Source organism: Aptenodytes patagonicus, chromosome 2 (assembly GCF_965638725.1).
Source record: "Aptenodytes patagonicus chromosome 2, bAptPat1.pri.cur, whole genome shotgun sequence".
NCBI lineage: Eukaryota > Metazoa > Chordata > Aves > Sphenisciformes > Spheniscidae > Aptenodytes > Aptenodytes patagonicus.
Genome location: NC_134950.1, coordinates 53,988,820 through 54,010,645, shown reverse-complemented (window position 1 = coordinate 54,010,645; position 21,826 = coordinate 53,988,820). Strand labels below are relative to the sequence as shown.

Below are 21,826 nucleotides of genomic sequence, written 5' to 3'. Positions count from 1 at the left end.
TAGCTGGCGAAATGCCCCCATTTGGAACAAAACTTTTCTGTTGAAGACAGAGGATACACCTACTTTGCAGGAGCCAGCCCTGGCCTAGGACTGTAACCTACAAATAAGCCAGTTCTGCCTCCCAAGACAAGAGGAAAGCGGGTGCTTTCCTTTTGCGGGGTACTTGCTGAGGTGCAGCAGAAATGTCTTTCTCCTGCAGAAGCAGATGAGCTTGGAAGGTAGAGTTGCTGTGTCACTGAGCTCCATGCATGTTGCAAAACATGGTGCCAGGTGCTCGTAAGATAGATGATGAACAGGGCAATGGAGTATTGGAGATAAGTCTAAGAAGCCCTAGGTAGGGTAATGGTGAGACTTTTACTGTGTCCTGTTGTCTCCATTTTCAGATGAGTGATTTTTATTTTTTTTTCAAATTTGTCTCGCAGCTCCACGATTGGAGTAATCCGGATTAGCTGAGAGTCATGCCTGTTTAATACAGCAAAATATATTATCATACTTCTAGCAAGAAGGATGTGGGCCATGCTTTCAGGATGTGGAAATTTCTGTTCCAAAGCAGTACTGAAAAAGACCTGAGAATCATAAGGGACAGTGGCTGCTGCCAAAATAAATACTGGAGTCTCAAATGGGCCCATGTGAACATCATGAAGCTCAACAAGGTCAAGTGCAAGGTCCTGCACCTGGGTCAGGACAATCCCCAGTATCAATACAGACTTGGGGATAAATGGATTGAGAGCAGCCCTACAGAGAAGGACTTGGAGGTACTGGTGGATGAAAAATTGGATGTGAGCCAGCAATGTGCACTCGCAGCCCAGAAAGCCAACCGTATCCTGGGCTGCATAAAAATAAGTGTGGCCAGCAGGTTGAGGGAGGTGATTCTGCCCCTCTGCTTTGCTCTTGAGAGACCCCACCTGGAGTACTGCGTCCAGCTCTGGAGTCCCCAGTACAAAAAAGACATGGACTTGTTAGAGCGGGTCCAGAGGAGGGCCACAAAAATGATCAGAGGGATGGAACACCTCTCCTATGAAGACAGGCTGAGAGAGTTGGGGTTGTTCAGCCTGGAGAAGAGAAGGCTCCAGGGAGACTTATTGCGGCCTTTCAATGTATAAAGGGAGCTTATAAGAAAGATGGAGAGAGACTTTTTAGCAGGGCCTGTAGTGACAGGACAAGGGGTAACAGTTTTAAACTGAAGGAGGGTAGATTTACATTAGATATAAGGAAGAAATTTTTTACAGTGAGTGTGGCGAGACCCTGGAACAGGTTGCCCAGAGAAGTTTTGGATGCCACATCATTGGAAGTGTTCAAGGTCAGGTTGGATGGGACTTTGAGCAACCTGATCAGTGAAAGATGTCCCTGCCCGTGACCATGGGGGCTGGAACGAGATGATTTTTGAAGGTCCCTTCCAACCCAAACCGTTCTGTGATTCTTTAAAAGAAGGGTTAAGAAATATCCCTTACTTGGAATGCCATGTCTGTTCCTGGTGATCCCTGTCAATGGGAGGCACTGAAAAAACTGGGCGACCTTGGAGAAAATGAGGTGGTTGGAGTGACTGGAAAGCCGATTGCTAGACTGGAGTTTAGTGGGACTGCATCAGTCTTGCCAAGCAGAAGGTTAAAGAGAGCCATGATCTATTTACTTATACAGGGAACAGAAACGGGGTGGTGGTAGGGCTCCAAGGCAAAGGTGTAACAAGATGGCTGGCTGGATGTTGACATTAAATTCAGATGGGACGTGAGGCATGTACTTTTAGTGGTTACTGTGTTTAAAATTTAGGACTTGTCCAGTGTGGGTGGATTTTCCGTAACAGGTCACTTTGAATGAATTTGAGCATGTGCGTACATTCAAAATGATAAAAAAAGAGAAATTAATTTAGTGCAGCCCTATGGCCTCTATTGTGCAAGATGCCTGACAAGCTAATTAAGGTAATTACTCCTGGCCTTCTTGCCTATGAACACTGTTATATCTGTCAGTATAGAAAGCAATATAACAGCAGTAATGATAGCTATTAGGGTAATAATTCTTGTTTAGTTAAAATGTCATCCAGCTCTTCCCTTTTAATAACGGTATTATTTAGCAAGTGTCATCTTACTTTTTTTTTGTTTAATTTTGAATTTCTTTGCAATTTAATTGTACTTGTCACTTGTTTTTGATGTACAAAGGAAAACACAGGCAATTGAATCATGAAGAACAGTGTACATGTGTGGTTGTACTTGTTTATACATACTTTTTGTTTTAGTCAAAAGGTTGATATTTTCCAGCTGGCTTCTTGAAATTCCTGTTGTTCAGCAAAGAACTAATTGCTGAAGGAGATCTGGGTATATGGTCCTTGAATAAGTGAGTGGCAACATTTTGTCGGTAATTGGATTTAAATACTTTTAATTAATTATTTTTGTTACCATGCTAATCATTTCAATTATATTCTGATAAAATAGCTTGAGAATAAAGGGGAACTTACTTCCAACTTAGGGTGACATTTGGCAAAAAGTAACTGGGAAAATTCACCTCTACAAAGCAGGTATGTGCAAATGTAAAGTAACAGTTTGTCAAACACACACCAAATTAATTAAATCTAAGTTCCATGAGATTCCCTAATGGTGTTCCTGTGCTATAATTTGGGTGGATATAACAGTCATTTATTATAGTCTTTTTTTTTTTAATTCATCTTTTAAGTTGCTGTGACTGTTCCTTCCTTTATTTTTCTAAGTTGACTAACAGACCAAATGAAGTTGCAACTGGATTCTTGCTGATACTGAATTCCTCTATCATCTGAAAATGTAATTGCTACTTCAGCTGTGTGCCCAGTTGAGAAGATGAAAAATACTATAGATTCAAATGAATTTCAGTATCTCTGAATTTCTGGGAGCTGGCAAATTTTGTAGTCATTTTTTCAAATGTAGTTTGTAGTTGAACTTTGGAAAAAAGTGACTTCTTAAATTTTCATAGAATTTTTCAGAATGAAAGTGCTGCAAATTGTTCTTCTACCATGTAAGTTTTACTTCACTTTTTCTATAATGCAGACGTCCCTTGGGAAAGCAGTTTCCATGCTTCCTGCTGTGAGATCCAGAAAACAGAATGTTGGCTTACTTTGGTAAACAATATTGAAGAGTTGCTTTTTAAATTACTTTTGAAGGCATCTTTTTCAGAAATAATATACTTAAATAGAAAATTGAATGTATAAAAAGGTTCTGTGATACCAGGCGTACTTTTTGTTGTTTTCCAGATAGGATTCAATGAAAACAAAATCTTTCTATTTATAAATCAGTTCCTAAATCCTGCCTGAAATAGGCTAGATAGCTTTGACAAGGTATGACATGCATCTTACTGTAATCTGAAACAATCTTTTGGCCGGACTTCTTGAATATGTCAGGCTTTTAATTTTTAAGATAATTGTAATTATTTACAAATGAATAAAAATAGCTATTACACTGAAAAAAAAGAATTGTCCTTTTCTGCTTGCATTTATTTATTGACTGCGTGCTTTAACGTTCAAGACAATGGAGCAGCAGTAATGCTGTCTAGACAATATATTGGTTGTTTTGTCTGTGGTATCATCTGTTGTCAGAGAAAATGTCTTTGTATGGTAAAGGCTTGAAATTGTATGGCTAGATGTTGTAACTCTAGATTTTAAAAATGGTCTCGTGTATATCTATTATATATTTTAGCACATAAAATTGCTTTTGCAATTCTGATATTTTAGTTAATCTCTCCCTTGTGCTCTTGACTGCTGGAGTAAAGAAAATTAATCCATCAGTGTTGTGTACCCATTTTCCATCATCTGCCTCAGGTTTGTCGGCAGGTTTTTTATTGAATGTACAAAAAAGCAGAAATTATTTTTCACTCTTTCTGGATATGAACAATATGCTTGAAAACTCACTGAAAATTCAGAGTAGATCCTGAAAACAAACTTCCTTAAAGTAAAAGTTCTATTTAGCAATTGGTACGTTTTAAAAATGAACTTTAAACATTTAAATCTGACAAATATTTTCTCTGCTGTGCTGTGGAAGTTAGAAGCAGGTCCTTCTGGCTGGTACCCCCAGCTAGAGTACCCCCAGGCTCTGTGCCTACTGCAGGTGGGTTTGGGGTGTTGGGTATTTTTTTTGTTTGTTTTTTCCACCCAGCATCTTCTTTCTTTTGTGCTTTCTGTTGCCTTGTGCACAAGGTAGGCAGCTTCCAGCTGAATGGAGATTGCTCGTGTGAGCAACTGGAAGACAAGGAGGATGATAACGGAAGCGTGCTGCTTCAGATGCTTGAACACCTTCGACGAGGAAGCCTTGCTCAGGTGTATCAGACTGAAAGTCAGGCCACTACAGTTGCACTTGGAAGATCTCAGTCCAGGTCTCGGTTGTGACACGCACCTCCTGCGGGTTTTCAGAAGCCTTGTCTAGAACAGAAAGTTACGATGTTTAAATTGATATCATTATAGTAATAACTATTTTCTTGGATATGATTATTCTGACTTAAACCAGGCAGCATAAAATGATTCAAGTAAAGACATACTTACACTGGAATGCACAAATCCTGTGCAGATGTTGCATCAACATAACTACATTAATTTAAATTAATAAGCTAGGTCACACCTGTAGGACTTTTCTTGTGTAGCTGAGTCCTTAGTCTCTGACTGTGGACTTTCTGAGCTACAGAATGGTGGAGGTTGGGGAAGTCTCAGTCTGTGCTCATCCTGCTCCTCTCATCTTCCAAGGCATCTGCTGCTGGTCCTTCTTCCTACAAAGAGAAAACCTTATTAGTTATCAGAGTCTGTGCCCATGCCCGTGGTGAAGGAGCTCCTGGTTAGAGGCAAAGGCCGCTATTGAAGACAGTATACTGAACTAGATCTTCTTTGATTAGAAGTGTCTTTAAAATTACGGTAGGCTTGCTTTCTTCCACCTCTAGTCTGTCTTTCCTGAACGCTTACTAGTTTGACTGGAAAAGCCACCTTTTCTTGCTATGCTTGCATACAGCATCTGGTCAAAGGAAACCTACGATATCTCAGGTAGTGTAGGTAAAACTCTGATTATAAATAAACACAATTTTATGAGTATGTGCTTTGCAGAGCCAGCCACACATCATCCCTGACATGATCGTTTTCTCCAATATGCTCCTGCAGCCTTTGCCTGTCTTTAAAATGAAAGACCACCTCTACAGATTCAGCTGTCCAAATACGTGAGTGGAAGGAGATCATACATGTTTCGTCCAGATAAAAGGAGGATGTGACTGAGAGGGAAAACTGAAGAGTGCTTGCATCTCTCCTAACTTTGCCTCACTGATAATCCTTAATTCCACTTTATTTATTAGAACTTCTTGTTGCAGTAGTTAATTTTTCCTTCAACTTTGTAACCTGACATCCAATGGGACCTTGCAGTTGCATCGTGGGGCCTGGTGTGGATTGGCGTGAGGGTTGTACTGCCTGCTGGGGCAGCTCCATCTCCTACATGTTAGTTCCAACAAAGACGGTAGCTGTTTCTTCAGGAGAGAAGCCTTTGTCTGAGACCGTTCAAATTGGAGGACTGGAAATCCTCAGTCTCCTTCATAGATACTATGTCCGCAGGCTGATACATCTGAGCAAGTCTCCCATGTCTAAGCTGTTCAAACCTCAGAGGAAGCACGCTTCCATCAAACTTCTTGTCATCCATTCCAAAAAAAAGTCAAGAAATCATGGAATGACATGAAGGATCGAAGGACCTTGTTCTTTTTTACGCAACTCCTGCTTATCCTAATTTTCCAGGTAGTGTTTTGAGATCTGGTATTCCCTCAGAGCACAGTTGTAGTGATCTTGTCAGCCAGGTAACTAGCTCCTCCAGTAGAAGGATCAGTGTCAATCATTAATTTAATGCAAATTTAAAATCTGATTTCTTTAAAAAGCATGAGCTAGAACAGAAATATGTAATATTTGCAACAGCTTTTAACTCTGAAATACAAAATGTCCAACTAGATAAGCAGTTTTATACTCATTGTTTTTTCTCTCTTTGTGCAGCATCTTCTGTTTGCTATGCCGGTTTTGCTAGCTGTAGCTTTATTAGCAAACAAGCTGGGGTTTGTTCTGCTTCTATGAAATCAAAAGCATTTCCACAGCAGCCCCAGAATTTTTCCTTGAATGTGTTTGTATGGTCATGCTGAAAGCAGGATTTGGTCTGTAGAAACATGAGGATCAAAAATTTGAGTTTGCATTAGTCAGTAATGAAGAGGATGTTTCTTTACTTTTAAATATATTTTTAGTGTATGGGCAACCTAAGGTCTAGTAGTGTTCTTTTATAGTTATTTTTCTGGATAGAACTGCATGTAGATATGTTGGAAACATTGAAATTCTAGTAACCTAAATCCTTGCTTCAGTGTCTCTTTTTTTTTTTTTTTTTTTTTAAATGCTTCTTCCTTTATCTTCACTTTTTGCTCCTTATTAGATCATTAATTACAAGGTCATGTCAGTTTCACTTTAAATGCATAATGATACGGACTATCTAAGTTATGGTTACGCTAATGTTATTGCTAATTATAAAACTGAATCCAGTAGAACATCATTCTTCGAAATGCCATGGGTTGTTCATAGTAAAATCAGCAAACTTTGCAATTTATGACAGCTCAAAATATAAATTATATCACATGATAAAAACGGCATAATTTTTAAAAATTGCTTATACTCTGCAAAGAACACACAGTCATTCTTCACTGTATTTTCCTTTACAAACATGGTGGATTGCTTTGTAGATAAAAAAAAAAGCTCACCCATATTTTCATACCAAAGCAGTGACCTCCTAAAGATGAACTGAATTAGTTGGATATTATAGTATTGGCCAAAGGGGTTGTTAGCCTCTTTTCTGCTTGTCTTTGTTTCTTTCAGTCTATGTCACTTTTAATAAATGAGTTTTCAATACCACCAGCTGAAACCACCTGTTTGGCAGATGCTCTGCGTTGTTTGCCTCGTGTACGAAAAGCCAGTATAGGTTGTGTGTCTCTGGTGACATACGGAATCAGTTCTGCACTTGTTAGAGCAAATAGTCAGCTGCCAGCTAATGGATCCATTAGCGAACTTTCCGCAGAATATCCTATCTTCATCATTGCATGAAATTTTAATAACTTTAAATCATGACTTTAGTTGTAGGTTAAGAGAATCTTTTTGTAAGACATTTGTTTCACTTTTGAGAAGTGAAGGTGCTTCTTTTCTTGACAGAAGCAAACTTGGTTTTTTTCTAATGCTGCGAAGTGAAGATAGAGTAGCAGTGGAAATCTTCAGTGGGTTTTTTTGTCGTCTTATTAGCAATTTGTGAACCTCAAATAAAATTCTTTTTTATGTTATGTAGCATGGGGTGGTTGGTTTTGGGTTTGGTTGTTTGGGTTTTTTTGGTTTTTTTTTTTAAGGCAGGAGGATATTTGTAGTCTTGCTTTATCCTTCTGGGAAGAGATTTGACTTGCTTGTTCTTCTAACTTGACTTCATAGTGAAAAATTACTTATGTGCTCTTTTTGGCTGTATGAACAATTTCAGTAATCAAAAGGAATGGTAAAAAGAAATGTTGCAACCCACCCTTCCCCTTAGTGATTTTTCTTTTGCCCTACCTCTTGCATTTAGTTCTTGCATGGTTTCAGTACCCAGTTTAGTCTGGAGGTTGAAAAGAGAACAACTCCCCAGAGTGTCTTTCCTTTTGTGGCATGTCAGAATGGCTCCATGCAGCTGTTGTTCACAGCCTTACGTTGTGATGAAGTCTCCAGAAGGCATGTGGGGAAGTGCTGAATCGTAACAGAAGTGAGAGATCAGAAAAATGCCTCCACTTGGCCCCAAGAGGAAACTCCTCATTTTTTCTTGGTTTTTGTTATCAAATCAGTGACAGCAAGTGAAACAAAAATGAGGTTCTCCCAGCTTTTGGTCTTCGGGGTTTCAGAGGTTAATCTCTGGCCCTCAAAATCTTGATGCCGATGGGTAGAGTATGGAGGGGAAAATGAATACAGAGTTTAGAGGCATCTGCAGACTGCTTTGCTCTGAGGCAGCTAGGTGTAACATTGTCAGTTTGTCCACCTGAGTTAAAATCGCCTCCTTCAAAGAAAGCTCTAGCATCTTCCTTCACACCAGTAGGAGACCTTTCTTGAAGCATTCCCGAGAACCTTGTGTTCCGAGGAATCAATGAGTAGATAATTTCTGTAACCATCAACTGGAAAGAGCAAAGATGCGTTGGTCGAACGAGTTGTTCCCTTGTTACACCCACCTCTCCGGGGTGCAGACGCCCTGAGGGAACCGTTTGTTCCTAGGATATGATGGCACTTGAGGAAAAACTTGTTTTTCTTGGGCTGGTAGGTCATCCTTCTGAAAGGAAAGCGGGAAAAAAACCCATGAAGACTTTACTGGCCACACTTTCCAATTGTTGTTGAACAAAGCTTTCCTCGTGATCCGGCACTCTGCTATAAAACAGACTTGGGAAGATAAGAGGGCAGCACTGACTTTCTTGGAGCTCTCTTGTTTGGCAGAGGGGTTATTAAGGGTCCTCTGTCATTGTCTGAGGTGTTTGTAGAGTACTGAACCACAATGAACTTTTGCCCTTTGTATGACTTCTCCAAAAAGCCCAAGTCAAATTAGATGTCACTAAAATCTCATTTGATGACTACTTCCTGGAGTACTCTCATTCTTCTATTGATTTTTGTGGGCATCCTGCTAACCTTCAGCTGTCCTTCCAGTAATCATTTTAGCTTCTGTTTCTTCTTTAGAACATTCTAACATAGGATTGTTTTCATCTAGAAAGCAGAACAAGGCATCTGTGCTTTTAGTCCATACCTTTCCGAACGTGATTTCCTGATAGACCTGACTCCTAACCCGCCCACCAAACGTGTGGGCACACGGATGAGAACCAACAGGAGAGTATTTGTTTCAAAGAAAGAACAAGCTGCTGAAGACACTCGAGTAGTTTTCTTCAGACACCAGCCTGATCTAAAATAATGATTTAACTAACAGGGATGGATTAGTCGTTTGTGAATAACATACCTTGGGCCAACACTTCTTTGAATAGATGGGCTTCTGCAGAGCAAACAGGAACTTCCCATCTGTACCTATTTCTAAAAAGAGTTCAATGCTTCAGAAGGAACGCCATGAATTTTATGACAGAAATGTATTCCTTAATATTTTGTTGCTGGTCAGACAAAGGGTGATGAAAATAGTTGTAAGTTATTTCAGTCACATAAATTTTTCATAACAAATACAGTACCAGAATAATAAAATCCAACATTGCATACCAGCTGCTTAGGGATTTTTTTTCTTTATCCAGTAATTTATTACAAGACTAAAGAGTAATAAGTCACTGGGTTTTTCCCCCCCATAGTGTGGGCAATAATTTTTTTCTTCCCTACTACTCACTCTTGGCTTATGTCATCTTCTCTCCCCTCATTCCTGTAATTCCTTCTCATAAATGCATACACAGTATTTTAAAGTAAGTTCCACCTACGTTTTTGACTTTTAAAAGCTAAGGAGTTTGCTTCCTTAATTTTGTTTTGTGGGTATGCAGTTATAAAAGTAGAGCTTTTAAGTTTTTGTCTGCTTATTTCTGAATGTCTTTTTCTTTGAAGTGCTGATTGAATCTCTGTTGTTAATCTCTTTAACCCCTGAAAGAAGATTACCTTAACAGTGGAGTGGGTGGGGAGGGGAGAAGCAAGGGAGAGGCTAAATATATTTCTCTAGAATGAATTCAGTTCTTCAGTAAGGGCTTTTCTTTGCAGGACTTGAGTATACCAGTGGTAACTTTTTGCTGCTAACCACCGCTTAAGTGTGTGAGCACATATGGGTGATGCTAGTTATAATTGCAGTACAGGGTAGCCTTGTCACCAGCCATTTGGTCAAATCAGCAGTACCGTGGGCAGAATCCAGCAGTTTTACCAGAATGAGTAAATTGGCTTCTGGGTTTTTTGTGTTTTGTTTTGTTTTTTTTTTTTAAATCTTGAAGTCTTATCAGCCTGTTACAAGTTAACCAAATGCCAGAAGTAACAGAGGAGAAATATTTACACTTAATCATACAAATGTTTGTACCTTTCCCTTTTAATCTACTGTATTAACACAATTCAGAAGTCCAGCACACTACTTGTGTATGGTGCTGTTGCAGTTTAACCCAGGAGGCAGCTAAACACCACACAGCCGTTTGCTCGCCTCCCCCGCAGTGGGATGGGGGAGAGAATCGGGGGGGGAAAAAAGTAAAATTCGTGGGTTGAGATAAAGACAGTTTAATAGGACAGAAAAGGAAGGGAAAATAATAACTACAACAATAATAATAATAATGATAAAAGAATATACAAAGCAAGTGATGCACAATGCAATTGCTCACCACCCGCTGACCGATGCCCAGCCAGTTCCCGAGCAGCAGTCACTGCCCCCCAGCCAACTGCCCCCAGTTTATGTACTGAGCATGACATCACGTGGTATGGAATGTCCCTTTGGCCAGTTTGGGTCAGCTGTCCTGGCTGCGCCCCCTCCCAGCTTCTTGTGCACCTCCAGCCTTCTCAGTCGGTAGAGCATGGGAAGGTGAAAAGTCCTTGGCCAGTGTAAGCACTACCTAGCAACAACTAAAACATCGGTGTGTTATCAACATTGTTCTCATACTAAATCCAAAGCACAGCCCTGTACCAGCTACTAGGAAGGAAATTAACTCTATCCCTGCCGAAACCAGGACAGATGCTTAACTTTGAACCGAAGGCAGGGAATCAGTGCTATTAGCAAAGACAGTTTTGCAAAGGTGATTGGACTTCTATTCAGTGCTAGCAGAAAACTTTGATTGCAGTTTTTTAAAGAGAATCAAAGAAATAGGCCTCAGAGTAAGGCAAGAATTCACAATAGGCAGCCACATGGCCAAAAAAAAGTGGTTCACATTACAGTGTCTATCTGTAGTGGTAGAGAAATTAAAAGGATGTGATTGGGTGTTTGATTGATTTGTATCATTAATTAATAACTGGCTTTTCTACTGTAGATTGTAAGGCATCTTTTGTAAGGTATTTAGACACGTTAGATTCTTCATGCATGTATTTGAGTCTTGCTCTATTAACGTTCGTCCACAATTAATAAGTTGGCAATAAGAGTATCAGAAGTAAAAAAAAAAAAAAAAAAAAAAAAGTAAGGTGTGCTTTTGTGATGATTCATTATTCAATGTAAAACTCTCAGACGAGATTTGTAAAAATGCAGTTATTTGGCTTTGCTGCTTGTTTTTGCACCAGTAATTGTCCTACATTACAGCATTAGGGGCTGAATTGACAGGGTGAATATTCTTAATTTTTATAAGCAGTAAATTTCATATGGTGTTTCACCGGCTATGGACCTTCTTCTTTCCAGGAGCTCTGATTCATGGTTCTTGAGGAAATTACAGTATCTTTAATATAGTAATGGTTAGTTATACAGAGGGAATTAGTTTCTCTCAGTGTGACTATAATAAGGCAGTGTTTGTTTAGAAAGATTTACTTTGTTCCATATTTCTGCGTGTAATAGTTAACAAGGTAAGAGAGAGTTGAAAAGGAAAAAAAATAGTTAGACACACAATGGGAAACATTGTGTTTCCCTAATTGGTAGTTAGAGTCCATGAAACTCTTGTGGTAGTTATCAAAAGACGTATTTTTAATGCTTTCAGGCTGCTACTGTTCATTTTTTTTTTTTAACTGATTCATTAGAGAACGTGGAGCAGTTGATTTCCTATTTTTGTGGAGGTTTCTACTTTTGAAGTTAAAGTAGATTTTTAACTTCCCCCCTGCCCAAGAATACAGGAATTTTCATGCCAGACTAGTGCTGCATCTAATAGAGACTCCTCTTTTCTTCCTGATTTGTTTCCCAGCTGGGGTAAGCCAGAAAATGCCTGCTATCAGTTGTCACAACCTGATAAATGGCAGGTGGTGACTTCTTAAGATGCAGTCATTTTAACTGTTGGTGACATGTCTCCTCTCGCATTACCTCCATCAGCAGGTAATAGGTGTCCCTGTGGCTCTGGCACAGTCTGCCTGTAGTGGGAATTGACGGCCCAAGATTACCACCAGGGCTATAAATTGTCACCTGTCCAGGTGCAGTTCAGTTTCTAAACTACTATGGATGTTGTAATTACCCTTCTAAATTGTTTCTAATTCTAGCTAGACTCTAGAGCTTAACCCTATCCTGTGGCCGTGAATATCCTAGCTTTGTTTGAGAGTTGTATTTGGGGGGCTGGCAATGGATGAAAAGTTCTCTACATCTTTAAAGATATTAGTTGTAATACCACCAGCTGGTCAGGACCTTATTGCACAGGTGCTTAAAAAAGAAAGCAGGAATGCCCCGCTCATTTTCTTTGTATAATTGCTTTGGATTTGCTTTGTATAATTGACTCTGGATTTGTCACATCTATTTCCCCTTCCACCCTGCTATAGAAGTCTTCAGTGTCTTTTCCTTGCCTGTTGCCTGATTTCCTCTTCCCCGCCCCCCCCCCCCCCCTTTTCTTCTTTTTTACTATTTACAGTCCACCAAGGAACTGGGATGAAGAATAATCCAAATGTGCTATTAGTATGTGTTGTTGTAAGGGAAAATAATTAGGTCTTCTCTAGTCTGGGAGTGGCTTAGATTTTATTCCAGAGCACTTTTTCATTGGAGTTTATAGTCTGCATGTGGTAGCAAATTGCTGGGGGGTTGTTTTGGTTTTTTTAAACAGTAATAAATCAGCATTTTTGGTAACTTTTTGGGAATCTTCTGTGTTAACTATCAAAAGATGCAACATGGAGATGAACTCTTTTTTTTTCCTCTCATTCTCACAGAAGCAACCATGGGGTGCATTAAAAGCAAAGAAGATAAAGGTCCAGCCATGAAATACAGAACTGATAATACTCCAGAACCTGTTATTTCCCACGTCAGCCATTACGGATCAGACTCCAGCCAAGCAACACAGTCACCATCAATAAAGGGATCAGCAGTTAATTTTAATAGTCATTCCATGACTCCTTTTGGAGGGCCCTCAGGAATGACACCCTTTGGAGGAGCATCATCTTCATTTTCAGCTGTGCCAAGTCCATATCCTAGTACTTTAACAGGTGTGTTGCATAAAACGGTGCTATTATTATTATTTATTAAAGCTTGACAGTCATATTCGAAAAAAATACCGTGACCCCTTGCCACACAGAAGTAAATTGCAAATTTAAAATAAATTGCCTTTTAGGGATTTCTGATTTTCAGTATCTTTACTACTCAGGTGATAATTCAGCCCATATTCACTAGTGACTGGGGCTTGGGGGTTGGGTGTTTTGGCTTTTGGTTTTGGGGGCGTTTTTTAGGATCACAGCACAGAGAAATTTAAGACCTACTAAAGACAGTAATGACAATAGTTGATAAAATTGTGTTAGAAGTTCTAAGCTGTTGAAGAGAGGCACGTGGGATAATGGCTTTAAACTTTTGGAGAGAGGTGCAAAATGAAAAACACTTCAAATTCAGGAAATTGATATCTTAAACTGATTTTCAGATTTATTTGATTAGCTGTAAATTACTTATATTAATGCAACATTGAATCTGTTCATTTATAAAGCTAAACAGGATATGCAGTATATTCTGTGTACTTTACTATATGAACAATATGTGTGAAACGAAAGAGTAGAATTCTCATTGTTGGTGGTCATATTAAAACCAAATTTGAAAATGTAAAAATAGAATTTACAAGGTGCAGAGACCTTCTTGGCTGAGATATAAAGTCTCTGAAGATACAGCATTTTAAAGCAACATGCACATTTGAAAGCAACATGCACATTTGATGTTATAAACCCACTTTTATATCAAGATCTTAAAACTTCATTACAAAAATATTGATTTTATGTACCTGGCTAATTTCAGTAGGTTTGCTGGATATTTTTGAGAAGAAGCTGTAATTTATTCTTTTTTTGAGAGAGGAAAGAGTAATTTATTCTAGAAGCTTTGCACAGACACTTCACAAAACATGGTAAATAATTCCTTATTGGTCTATTTCTAGTTTTCCCACAAATCTCTAATGTTAGCACAGTTACAGCGCTTAAATGTTTGCTTCATTACAGTGGCATTTAAAATCTTTTAAACACAAGAAATTTGAGATTCATGAAAAGCCACTGTGACCTTGACACTAAGCAATTCAGGAAACCAAATATGAATTGTCAGGTAATGATCACCTTGTATTCCCTTTCTGGGAATTCATTAAAAACCAAATAATTAAAATGAGCATCTGTCCTGTCTCAAAATTTTCGAGTCAGCTCTGAATCCCTGTTTTGGATGAACATATGCAGAAATGAAATAAGGGCATCATTTCTTTTTATTCATTAGCTCCACTGAGGAAAGTTTATCGTGTTTCATCTCCTCCAAGAACCTCTGTATTTCTTCGTACTAGATCAGGTTCTTTGTTCACATGGAAATCTCCAGCAGCGTGTGCAGGCACTCCTGGGTATTACCAGACATCAGGGGTGTAGCCCACCGTCAGGTACCACAAATCCTTTGCTGCAGAGACCAAAAGGAATGTTCTCTTGCCTGTCCCTGTTCCTGCTGGTAGTTAAGCATGTTATATCTTGGACCAGAGTCAAGAGGAGAGATTTCTCATGAAAAGATAGTCTAATATCTCATCAGTGTGAATTCAGTTATCAGCAGGCAGGCTGATTTTGGGTGAACGCTCCCATCGTTTTGCGATCAGGTAAAATGATACTGCATATGTAATTATTCCTCCTCGTTTTGTAAAGCCAGCCCATCCACAAACAAACACACTTTAAAAATCAATAAATAAAAAAAATTGCACTGGCAGTGGGTTGGTACATTCAGTATCGATTTTCAGATCAATCAAAATTGGGTGTTTTTGTGAATGAATAAGATGACGAACTTCATCTGGCTGTAAGCTTTTTGTATTTGTGATGAATAAAGCTGGATTGCATTCTGTGGCCCTTTGTTTCGCAAGAGAGGAGAATAGATGGGCTTGTCAAACGGGACACAAGTGTCAGTAGTGCTTATCCAGTCCATCAGTGATGTCTGACAAGAGGATGATATGGTTGTCATCATGGCCTGTAGTGAGGCTGAAAAGAGTTGAGCCGTCTTTTATTCCTCTAGAGCAGAAAAGGAGAAGAAATCCGAGTTAGTCACACTGCTCCTCTATTACACGTTCTCAGTCATCAGATACTTTGAATTCATAGAATATTACTGAAAATCAAAACAGAAAAATGGACCACTGTTTTTGCCTTCCATGAAGCTGTGTAAGCACTAGTGCTCTGTAATTCTCATGCTGAACAAGAAAGTAAAGTCTTTTCTCCAAAACCAGTTCTAGATTAGAGGATGGGAATACGGACCTAATGAAAGGATAACCTTTAAGGGAAATGTTATGACTACAAATAGTTTGAACAGCTAAACTAGATCACCTTGCAGTAATTCACAAAGAAAACAGCTGCAAGAGACATCAAAAATCATTTGAGCGGTATCTGTGTGTTTAAAACATTCGGTGCTGATGCTGTTCTCCTTAAGTATTTTATTATTCTTTGCTATGAAATAAATAACACTTGTGAGTGAGAATAAAAAGAGATTTTGTGGTAGCTGAAGTGTTGAAATCAAAACTTTCCAAGGATTATATGTTACCTTTTCCAACTCTTTCTTTAAAAATAATTAAGAGTACACAAATACTGATAATTACTGATAATTCTCTTATTGCACAGTTTACATTTGAATCCATTACTTTGACTAGTGCTACACTGTCTAGAAGAATTACTCTCTCTTGTTCCCATGTTAGTATCTTTCTAGATGTTGTACAGTTTGTTTCAAAGTTCTTGGAGTCTCCCAGTTTCTTTATGTGCAGTTAAAAACTTTCGTGATATTGTGACTTGAGAGTACTGATTTTCTTCATCTGCTGAAGAACACTCTGGGGATGGTTTATTTCCATAACATTTGGTTTCTGTTTGTGTGAATATGGTATGTATCCCCACAATTTTCTTGCCCCATGTAGCAGTTTGTGTCATCAAAATAATGCAGTAATGTAGTAACGCAGGCAAATACTGGTAGAACTGTGTTGATTTTTAACTTAGATTAGGAACTGTTAACTTCTAGGGAATATTCTAATTCATTTTTCAGTTCATAAATCACACTTCAAAAAAACGCCTCAATTACTCTAATCTCCTGTGGGGATTTTTTGTTCTGTTTTTGCTAGAGGAACTGTAAATTCATTTCCAGCTGAGGCCTGCTGAGAGACTGTAATCACAGGAAAACTCTAAATAAAATGAAAATATTTAAGTGATTATGAGCTCTTACGTCAGAAAGTGTACATTGCAAAAGAATATTAGATGTAGACAATACCCATTGCATTATGTATTCTTCCTTTCTGATCACTGTCATGTTAATTGTAAGATCTAAAATTAGATGCAACATGTTTCTGTTGGTGGTCTTCTATGTATATCCTGGTACATATATGTGCATGTTAGAGATGTAATATTATACATTTAAAAATAAGTTATTGCTTGGACTATCATTAGGCTTCCTAAATGTCCATTAGACTGTGAAATAGCATTTCTAGAGCTTAAAAAGTCTTTCTGACTTGCCCATCAGCAGTTTTCTATTTTAACTTTCTCCTCGTTATGGTACATAGTTCTTTATTTTTGCTCGTAGCTTGTACATCTCATGTAGCCTGTTCTCCTTTCCCTCTTTCTCTTTTAGCCCAGTTTTATAGGTTAGTTCTTTTAAGCATAGAAAAAGTTTTCCTACCATAAGTATAGGAGCCTCCCTACCATCCGTCTCTCACACGTGTATCCTGTTTGTGGGACACTGTTGTGGTTTAACCCCAGTTGGCAACTGAGCACCACACCAGCCGCTCACTCACCCTCCCCCGCCTGGTGGGATGGGGGAGAGAATCGGCAGAGCAAAAGTAAGAAAACTTGTGGGTCGAGATAAGAACAGTTTAATACTGGAAATAATAAAATAGTAATACCAAGAACAACAACAATAATAACAATAATAAATTGGAAGGGGAGGGAGAGGGAGGAACAAAACCCAGGAAGAAAAAAAACCAGACAAAAACCAAGAGGTGATGCAACTGCTCACCGCCCATCGACCGACGCCCAGTCAGTCCCTGAGCAGCAATCGCCACCCCCGGCCAACTCCCCCCAGTTTATATACTGAGCATGACATCATATGGTATGGAATATCCCTGTCCTGGCTGTGCCCCCTCCCAGCTTCTTGTACCCCTCCTCTCTGGCAGAGCATGGGAAACTGAAAAGGCAGTGACTTAGTATAAACACTGCTTAGCAACAACTAAAACATCGGTGTGTTATCACATTATTCTCATGCTAAATCCAAAACACAGCACTGTACCAGCTACTAGGAAGAAAATTAACTCTATCCCAGCCGAAACCAGGACAGACATGTTCGGTAACGTGCCCTATACCAGAATTGGGATGGGGAAGCAAATTCCTTAGGGTCAGTGGAGTGCAGCTGCTCATCCTGTGACATATCTCGGTCCTTGTTCTCTAGAGTAACGCACTGATGGATCATCCTTAGCAAGGGTCTAGCCTCACTGATGGGGAGACTTGATGGAATTAAAAAAATCATTAGTCCTAATGCAGAGAAATGTCTTTGTCCCCAACAGAATACTTTTATTTCTGGTTCAATTCCTTGAGTAGATCTTGATGTGTAACCCCAGAAAGTTGGGAACACATCAGTTAGTTATAGCTAAGTTCAATAGGAGACTACTTCTGTAAAAATCAGTGGCTGATGGTTCACCGTTGTGGAGTTGTAGGATCTTCTAGAATTGCATTTCTTAACAAGAAGCTAACTAATAAAGAAGCTAACTTTTTTTACTGCTGATGTGTTGTGCAGGTTTCTGTATATAAGTGCTCTAATTATTAATGTACTTCCAGTGATGAATCTAGCTGCCTTTTGTGGTGTGGAAGCATATTTTTAGGGTGTCTGTTTATAGGCTTTCCTCTGTCTTAAGAAATGAGCTGATTATTGATCCAGCTTCCAATATGAAATGCAACCCAGAGTGTTCAGTTGCTTCCAAATCAAAATTGATGAGTTGTTTCAGGGACAAGTCCTTAAATCAAGTGTTGCAACGTTACTGCTATATCATATGTGGTTTTTTTTCTTTTTCCTAAGGTGGTGTTACTGTATTTGTGGCCTTATATGATTATGAAGCTAGAACTACAGATGACCTTTCATTTAAGAAAGGTGAACGGTTCCAGATAATAAATAACACGTAAGTGTTCTCATGCACAGACTTCACTTGGTGGTTGTTGGGAATAAATAGATCCTCAACCCTTCTTGAAATCTGTGTATCCTATTTCAGTGAAAAGTAGACTGATTTTTTTTTTTTTTTTTTTTAATTTATTTTTTTATTGAATGCCTGTAATGTTCAACAAGCGTGGGGTTAAAATATTGGTATTGGTAAGACAATAACCTTCAGGCTGAGGTCAGGGTTTGGGTGCACATGCAGAACTGCAGTGACCAGGGCAGCCCCAAGCCTCTCCTCCTCAGTTGGTTGGGTGGCATCCTTCCACACCCTGCTCCGGTGAGGCACAGCTACCCCCTTCGGGGCAGCAGAGGTGGAAACACATACTGTCCCACCCAGGCTCTGCACCTTGCAGATTCTCTCTGACAGGTTTCCATATCTCACGGGGAGGTGGGCGCAGCCGGCAGCACTGCACGTGCCGGAGGCGTGCGCTGCCGGCAGGGACATCTTGCCATGGAAGTGCATCTAGCTGGCCTCCACAGTAAATCCATGCTCAGATAGTTTATGCGTAGTTTGATGTTCTAGTTCAATTGCAGCAGCGTTACAGTATTACAGCCTGCTTTCTAGGAGCCTAGTGAAAAGGAAGTAATTTGCTCACCTTGGAGATTTCTTTACACGCAGCTTTTGGCTGCGGTAATAGTTCTAATTCATACATGTAGCAGTTTTTTCATTCGTCCAGTTCTCTAATTTTATTAGCTGACTTCCTGCTTCCTTTGTTGCTCGCTGTCAGCATACAGGCAGAATGATCTGGGAGAGGCAGATGAAGACTAGAGAACTGGGAAGTTTATTTACACATCTCTGCCATAAAACGTTTTGTTGTAGGTTTGCATTTTGCACACGTTGATAAATTCCTTTTACATTTAAAAAAAGAAAAAAAAAAAACCCAAACAACAAGGCCCAAATCTTTAAAATGCAAAACTCCACTAAGAGGCACTCGTGTTGTTTACAACGAAAAGAAAAATATATTTAGGTGCAGCACAAACTATTTTAGATGCCTTCGTAATTAAAATAACACCTTACCTAAATTTAACCTGCCTTTCATATGTGAGGATGTTACAGGTGCTAGGGAATGATGTATATACGTGGAAGAGATAACTGATGTCTCATTGCAGGGAAGGAGACTGGTGGGAAGCAAGATCCATTGCTACGGGAAAAACGGGCTACATCCCAAGCAATTATGTAGCTCCTGCAGACTCCATTCAAGCAGAAGAGTAAGACATTGTATCCTGTCAATCTGTTCTTATTAGCCACTCTACACTTTGTGCCCTGTGGTGAAACTATTCCCTTAATTCAGTATAGGTAACATTTAAGGGTAAAGTAGGATACTAATTAATATACTAATTAATATACTAATTAATACTAATTAAAAGATAGCAGTGCTACTTGGATGATGTCAAAGGTCTAATTATTAGTAAGTGCGAGGTGGACGCTCATGCAAATGTTTTATGCCTGCTTGCTATATGTAGGGCTAAAGGAAAAAGGATGGGAGGATGCAATAATGAAGGTAAGAATTGAGCGACAGGCATTGTATTTCATATAAAGCAAAAATGGATGTGTTTTAGTTAGAGTTCACACACCATCAACTCTAGGTTTTTATCCTTAATGTTGCCAAACGCTAATTCAAGATCAGCTATATCCTTGGTAGCACCTAATCTTACATTCTAAAAAACATTTGTGTGGACAGTTATTGCTAATCTATTAATCTAGATTAATAGATCTTTATTTACAAACAAAGATCCCAGAGCGCTTACAGAATCACATAAAGTTATTGTGGGAACTGTGAGCTGGGGTACAGTTTCAGGTGATACTTGTTCCGAAGGATTAATTGTATTTGTTGTACTAGAAATACAAAGCTCTGCAGCTCTTGCTTCAATATGCAGGCGTGGTACTGCCAATAAGCAATTCCCTGATGCATGATCTGGGCACTTCTGTGTTTGCTACTGCACTTCTGGGAAAAGTGCCCGATTTCCAAGATGTTTCCTGAATCTCAAGCTGAGACTTTAGCATGTTGCTGCTGCTCTCACCTGGCTCTTTGCTATTGAAAAGTGATTGCATCAAAGACGCGCTGTTATTTTATGCCCTTGAGTTTCAGCTGCTTCTAAAATTATTGACTTGAGATTTTTTGAAAAAAAGTTGTTTGTTTTTTTTTAAACTATGCAATAAAAGCATATTGTCATTACAACAGCAGTGGTGGTAAAATGGAAACGATAGCCCTTTGCAAACTACGAATGCAGTGTTTCTGCACAGAAAGTATTGCTCCTAAAGACAGGCAGAATGGGGTGGTGGGATTTGTGATAGGTTTATGTGATGACTAGAGGTGAGAGTGAGGGGTGATGAGTGAAGAAGCTTTTTTAAACTGACTATTTTAAAGAACTAGTGCTAATTTTATTAAATATCACCACAGCATTTGGAATAGAGTTCATTTGCTTTAGAGTTCATTTGTTAGCCCTGGGCTTTGATAGTGTTTGTAGATCTTGTGTTATGATTGCAGCTGGAGTTACAAGTGCAAAAGCAATACACAGCCCCAGATTGCTAGGGTTTTCTTTAAGTGCTCTTTTCTAAGCCCGAAGGCATTTATGTCAAAAACTGCTTGTGGCAGGATCCATATTATCCATGTGGCTTTTGAACGATGTCATAATATAAATGTTTAAAGCTTATAAAAAAAACCAAAAACCGGTAAACCCTACAATTATTTTATAGGTAATGAAATAAACTAACACTTTACAATATAGTTTGCAAATTGTCTTAGTAGTCTGGGGAGGAGGCATTTTCGTGTGAAGTAATTACTAGGCTTCAAGTTTGCTTCGGTAAGATTATAGGTTACATCCAAATTGTCTCAAGCGTATGTACTCTGATACCCAATTCTAACCTTGCACATCTACGTAAACAGTCAAACTGTAAATACAATAAAGAGTAAGAATAAGTTTCAGATTCCCAAGTGATCACACGGGCCATTCTGTTCACAAGCCAACAAAATGATCCCTTCTTACCTACATTTTTCCCCCACAAAATGTTTCACCCACAAAACCATTGTTTTGCAGCAGTTTCCAATACTACTTTTCCTCTCCCAACACTCATGAAGCCAGATTTCCTTGATGCTCTGACAGTCCCAAATGAAAATGTTTGAAATTTACACTTTGCATTATTTTGTGACTTCTGAGGTACACAATCAAAATAAAATATAGTTAGAAATAAGTGTTATTCTAAAGTCTGGGGATTCACTGAGAGATGGACGTTAAAATTATCACTGGCTCAGGACAGAGCTGTGTGCAGGCTGTTCATCAGGATGAGCACACTTTGGGAACACAGAAGAAGAAACTCCTTTTGTGAAAGAACTTAAGGAAAGAAAAAATGCAGGGGTTTTAAAACGTCTGCGTACTTTCAGTATCAGAATGATGCAACAAAGATGGAGTGTTACTCAGAGATGAATGATACCTACCACAGGGTTGTTTCTAAATGATGAGTAGAAAAAAAAGTGCTCCCTCTACTGAGGTACAGAAGGACAGGAGGCAACAGAAGTTGAAACAGGAGGTTCCAGCTGGATATAAGAAGAAACCTTTTTATCCTGAGGACAGCCAGGCAGGGGCACAGGTTGCCCAGGTTGGCTGTGCAGGGTCCACCCTTCAAGGTTTTCAAGACTGGAGTGGACAACGCCCTGAACAAC

General features: G+C 39.1%; 1 protein-coding gene across 1 annotated transcript in view; it reads left to right on the top strand.

The window, feature by feature from the left end:
- YES1 (YES proto-oncogene 1, Src family tyrosine kinase) overlaps positions 1-21,826 on the top strand; it is a 58,439-nt gene that overhangs the window by 26,234 nt on the left and 10,379 nt on the right. The window contains exons 2-4 of the mRNA XM_076329881.1: positions 12,716-12,988; positions 18,030-18,129; positions 19,275-19,373. Of these exons, the coding sequence (XP_076185996.1) occupies positions 12,724-12,988; positions 18,030-18,129; positions 19,275-19,373 (464 nt within the window). The 5' untranslated portion in view covers positions 12,716-12,723. The remainder of the gene's footprint in view (positions 1-12,715; positions 12,989-18,029; positions 18,130-19,274; positions 19,374-21,826) is intronic.